The 5851-nt window shown below is 29.6% G+C and overlaps 1 protein-coding gene across 3 annotated transcripts; it reads right to left on the bottom strand.

Moving 5' to 3' along the window:
* Nucleotides 1-269: 269 nt before the first annotated feature.
* On the bottom strand, nt 270-2404 carry LOC123221606. Of its 3 annotated transcripts, none has more exons than XR_006503273.1 (4): nt 1803-2404; nt 1244-1536; nt 995-1052; nt 270-846 (listed from the first exon to the last, which is right to left on the bottom strand). XR_006503273.1 is itself a non-coding variant. In XM_044644463.1 (2 exons), the coding sequence occupies exons 1-2, from the start codon at nt 2269-2271 to the stop codon at nt 1457-1459; spliced, it is 549 nt and encodes a 182-aa protein (XP_044500398.1). In that variant the 5' UTR covers nt 2272-2404; the 3' UTR covers nt 1147-1456. The 3 variants fall into 3 exon arrangements, 1 of the variants encoding a protein (XP_044500398.1); XR_006503274.1 differs by having other exon boundaries at nt 1268-1536; XM_044644463.1 differs by lacking the exons at nt 270-846; nt 995-1052 and having other exon boundaries at nt 1147-1536.
* Nucleotides 2405-5851: the final 3447 nt, after the last annotated feature.

Here is a 5851-nt window from a genome sequence, read left to right as displayed (position 1 = left end):
CAATTTGTTTTATAAAAATCGAGCACAATCCTTAACTTGAATTCGATTAATTCAATAAGAGTTAAAATCGAATCCAATTCTACTTTTAATGGGCTTTGATGCAGGATCTTTCCCTAGCTCATACACGAGAGCCATCTTCATCAATTGAATTTCAATTGCATAAGGCATCTTTATCAATCTTACCCTTTAAGCCAAAGAATATTCTCGCGTAAAAGGGATTCTTTATCGTACAATGGACACGCAACTGTTAGACAACTGGTACACGTCTCTGTCCCAAGAAATTTCTTTCTCATTTCTTTCACAATGAAACATATGTCATCATTAACTTAAATAAGATTGTTATTCAAAGATTTGAAATTCTAAATTGGCATAAAATTTGTCTCAGCTTTAAGAATGCTCAGTTTCTGAAGCTGTTGGTAAATTAAGTTATCTTCAAAAACCGTTCAGCAGCCTTTCTAACTCAGCATTTGCAGCCTATTTTGACTGCTTACTATGCTCTTGCTTTCAATCTTTTTCACCTTAATGCTGAGTTTCTATCAAAATCTTTGGTGGGTTTTGTGTTATGGAACTGGCGCTTGTGTCCAGCTCTGTCGTATGAAGATATTAAGTAGTTGATTCCAGTGTTACAGAAGATGGATTGAAGGAATTTAACCTCTTATCAAGCGAAAATATGACAAGAAACATAAGACCTTGCCCTTGAATGTAACCTTCTATGCAAATTTCACTTCCATTTTACAGGTCTTTGTTTCTGCTTGCGAAGATCCCAAACCGAAACCCAAGTTATCTAATATCAGAGTTTCGACCCTTCATTCTGCAGTTGGGGCAATCATACCACATCCATACAGACTGGAAAAACGCAAGCCTCGGTTAGTGATCAGCAGGATCATGAATAGTTAGTATCAAAGTTGAGCAATTTCAGTTAATGAATCGCAATAACAAAGACGAGGAATAAATGGTACACAGTTAGGTTAATCAACCCAGTTAGATTAGTTACCTCAGCAAATGCAGAGGCCTGCAACTATTTGGTGAAGCTCTAATGGAGACTCTCACCACTGCATAACAACCAACAGCAATGTTGGAATTCAAAACCAATATACTAAAAATTAACAACAGGAAAAACTATGAACTGAGATAACAAGATAATACTTCGTTATTCAATAACGCAATTTATTTCCAATGCACTGAATACTACAAAAATCTTAGTCACATATTTTAGCCTCAGGAGAAATTATTCAAGACTCACAAGGGTATTTGGTTAATCTCAAACCTGAGACATTTTCCCCTTCCTCCTCCTCTCTACTCCTTTAAAGGCGACCCATCGTTTGATAGGTCCATCTTCAGCCAATAACTAGCTGAAAATTTCATTCCCAGAAAGAAACTGTCCTTGAATGATTTGTGGTTTCAGATTTTCATTTTGTTTTCATTTGACGATACAATTAGTTGCTAAATCTCTGCCTCAGTTGCACAATTTAACTGTGCAGGCCACAGCTTGTGCCCAATATTTCAGCCTTGCCTTAACATCTTCAGGGTGGTCACCTAGACAAGTAAATAGATCACAAAAGATTAAAAACAACGAATAATTTCCAAGTAAATCATAATTACAAAAAAGATTGACCAATCAAATGAAGTTCAAGCCAAGATCAAACCAATCTAGTAAACAAAACATAATGTTTTGAAATCAGTTTTTGATCCATCAGATCAATTATTTACAACATTTTACAAAAGCCCAGTTCATCATTTCCATCAAGCAACTCCAAAACTAGACAAAAAACAAAAATTTACTCAGATCCACAAACACTCACCAGGACTAGAGATCTTCCAATTAGCAATCGGGGTTGCAACAGACTCAGCCATTGAAGTCCTCTCTGGCAACATCTGGTGTTCATCTAAGAACCTCTGACTCATTGAGTAACACAACTCAAGAGCAGGCAGGGTATTGCAAAGTTCAGGAATTTCCTCATAACCGAATCCAAAACCAAGATCACAGCACCCCTTTAACTCATCAAGATCTTCATCAGTCAAACTCTTGGTTCTCTTCAAGTCATCTTCAGAATCTGTTTCCACATAGCCCTCAAGCAAGACTTGGTTCTTCTTCTTCTTCTTCCTGCTCGGCGGCAAGCTTTTGCTGCTACTCAATTTAGAGGGGTGTGCAGATTCTTGATCGAAGCCATTGAGAGGGGGTGTGAAGGTTAAGGATTTGGATTCATGGTGGCTTTGGAAAGAGCTGTTAGCTGAAATCGAAGAATCGGCATCAGAAGAGAAGTCTTCCATTTTCTCGTTAAACTTCTGTCTTTCTCTCTGTTTCTGAAATGTGCTTGTAGGCGAGAACCATACAGTGCTTATAAGCTGTATCCAGACCAGAGCAGAGATAAGCACTTTTTTTATTTATTATAATTATTTGGTTCTTTCATTATTTTTAATTATTTAATTTTCTACTCTTCATTTAAAAAGCAAAAATACTATAATTTTAAAAAATTCCATAAAAAATAGGAAACCCTACACAAAATATAAGTATTCTCTCAGAAGCCCTCTAATTGATGGTGTTTAATTTTCATGAAAATTTTAATTGAGTTGTAGTATATATCAATGGGTTGTGTCTTTTTGTGTTACGGGTCAAAAGACACTCGATCTAAAAATGACTCGAATTAAAATCGTATTTGAAATCCAATCCATTTTGTAAACAAGTTAATATGATATGACCTATCAACCCATTCTAGAAACGGGTTATATTGTCTCATAACAGAATTTATTTTACTATTTTGACATAAAACAACACATTTTATATATTTTTCGCTTATATGTGACCTGAATTGATTTAACATGACTTGTTTTTGACGTAAAACGACATTTCTCAAATATGACACAACACTTATATACTATTCATATAACATGTTCTAGTTATGTTAGGTCAACCTCAACATAATTTGTTTCAAAAACAAATTTGACTTGAGCATGACTCATTTACTATTCATGTCAAAAATATTCAACTTGGATCTCCATTTTTATTTTTCATGTCTGGTTAACCATTCATATTATACCTTGCCAATTCTAGTTTTCGTTATCATTTTATAGGGTTTTTTGATAATATTAAAAATTGTACCTCTTAACAAGATGGAAGAAGTTTTTATTGTAATTCAATTTCACATAAGAAACTATAATAATTTATATTTGGGCTCATCTTTGAGAAATATTATGCTAAAATGATTTTATTAAGGGTGCATTTGGTTAGAGTAATATTTTATTATCAAAAATAAATTATTATCATAAAAATAAATTATCTAGAAAATTACTGAATATAAAGTATTACTATATTTGATAAAAATTAATAAGTATAAATAATTATTATTTTTGATAAGATTCAATAAAATATTACTAAGATGTTATTTTACTAAAATATCTTTGGGTATAATTATTCAAAAATATTTTTTATGTTATTTGTTATATTTATTGAAAATAAATATATTTTTTCCTTAAAAAATTAATAAATAAATATACAAATATAACAAAATCAAAATTACCTTTAAGAATCATTTGGTTTGTAGCAATAAAATATTACCTTAATAATATATATTTTATTACTAACATACCTTGTTTGGTTTGTTAGTAATAAAATATTTCGATAATTTCTTATTACTAATTGTAATATGACAAATAATATAAGAAATAATATAATTACCACCTCCACTTTAAGTATTAAAGCATTATTAAGAAAATTTTGATTTAGTTATGATTATATTCTTATTTATAAATTTTTTTGGATAAAAATACATTTATTTTTAATTAATATTATAAATAATACGAAACATATTTTTAAATAATTATGACCAAGGATATTTAAGTAAAATAATATTTATAGTATTTTTTTATTATCTCCAACAAAACATAATAAAATTTTACCAAATTTTATTACACATATTAATAATTTAAACATAATAATCTTTTAAGTAATATATCTTTAAAGTAATTTTTTACTTTTAATAATAAAAAATTTTTATTTCTTATATTATCTATCACATCACCTTTAATATACTGGAATCATAATAAAAGGACCCAATTTAAATATTTCATACCAATATTTATGATTTATGCAGGATGACAACGACAGTATGATGCATACATGACACATATACAGAAGCATTAATTTATGATGTATGTATGGATGAATGTATTATTTGTTCGTTTGCTTTAACTGAGTAATACATATAAATAAGAGAAAACAAGTGGGGCTGATGAAATGGACATGTACAGCTATCATTTGTGTGGTTTCGAACATAATTATTAGGTATAAGATATATCATATGATACGATATATTATATATAAAAAAATTAATATAATATATTTTCAAAGCGATGATATTTTAATAAATAAATTTATTATTATTATTTTTTAAATCTATTATAGAAAATATATTTTACAAAAAATTACGTTTTTAATAAAAAGATTTAAAATATCATCTAAATATATTATATAAAATATATCATCCCATGTGAAAGTTTGGCACTTTAGCCAGAGCAAGAGGACAAGAGGGGTGTCGGGTCTACCATGTGAACGGTTTGTTGTTGGTGTTGATTTGGTCTTTAAACGAATGAAATGTGAACACATCAATACAAAAGGACTTTGTGTGGTCTTCAAGCAATATTATTATTGGAAATCTTTTTTAGCACTGCCTTGCATGAGATATTCATTTTGGTCCCCCTAGTTTTATTTTAAAACTAACAAGGATACTTTTTTCAAATACTATCATTTTAATCCTCCTACCCACGGGTTGTTTTCGTGAAGCATATGTTATTATTAAAAGTAGAGAAAACGACAATTTTTCATCTAAGTTTTATTTAATCTCAAAATCATATTTACAGTAAATGAAAAAAGCAAACACTCACCCATAAGATAACTGTAAACAAAATTTTTAGTTAGAGACAGAGATAACATCGTCGTTTTATCCTTAAATCCTAAAATTTTAAAAATTTATATTATTTTTCTCCTTAGTTTAAAAAACTAACATTTACCCTATGATTAAACTTTGAAAAATTTATTTTTTCCCCTCTGAAAAATAGAGATGGTAGGTTAAGAAGAGATCGAACATTTCGAATTGGCTAAAAGACTTATTCCCACCCAAGATATAGGGAAATCTCAAACTCTCATTCTCTAACTTTCAAAAATCCAAGCATTCACCTATGAACCAAATTATGTTAAAATCTCAATTAGAGTTAAAGGTAAAATTATTATTTAATAAAAAATTTAAAAAACTAAACTTTTATCACATTTCTCCCCCTCAATTTTAAAATCTCATATTCCCCCTCTCAAATTTTCTTTTAAAGTTTGAAAAGTAATAATTTCTCTTTAGGGTTTTCTCTCTATCTCTCTAACAACCGATTTCTTCTTGACCATTGGCCAACCTTCTCTCTTCTTCTCTGTCGGCACTCCTCTTTCTTCATCAGAGATAGAAACCGTCGTCTCTATCTTAGACAAAAATAGGACGTCTTCATCTGAGACAAAGACATCCTCTTTTAGCCTTTTTTTTTAACTCAAAAATCGGTTGTCAAAGAGATAAAGAGAAAACCTTAGAGGGAAAATTGTCACTGTTCAAACTTTAGGTGGTGTAAATATTAGATTTTCAAATAGAGGAGAGAAATATAATAAAACTTTAATTTTTTTTTTTGTTAAATAATAATTTTATCGTTAACTGTAACTGAAAATTTTAATAGAATTTAGATCATATTTAGATTTTTAAAAATTAGAGAATAAAACTTTGGGTTGTCACAATACTTTAGGTGAAAATAACTCTTTTGGCCTTTCCGAATCTGTTGGTTGGATCAATTTAATGCTTTTTCCTCGTGGCTATTTCACTTT

This window comes from Mangifera indica, chromosome 7 (genome assembly GCF_011075055.1).
Source record: "Mangifera indica cultivar Alphonso chromosome 7, CATAS_Mindica_2.1, whole genome shotgun sequence".
Lineage (NCBI taxonomy): Eukaryota > Viridiplantae > Streptophyta > Magnoliopsida > Sapindales > Anacardiaceae > Mangifera > Mangifera indica.
The sequence above is the reverse complement of the archived record's forward strand: the minus strand, read 5'-3'. Positions and strand labels throughout refer to the sequence as shown.

Excerpts from the sequence above, each read along its gene's own strand:
- LOC123221606 (XM_044644463.1), bottom strand. The coding sequence starts at position 2,271 with ATGGAAGACTTCTCTTCTGATGCCGATTCTTCGATTTCAGCTAACAGC. Across the intron at positions 1,537-1,802 it reads TTGGAAGATCTCTAGTCCTG|GTGACCACCCTGAAGATGTT; the intron begins GTGAGTGTTTGT and ends TTACTTGTCTAG.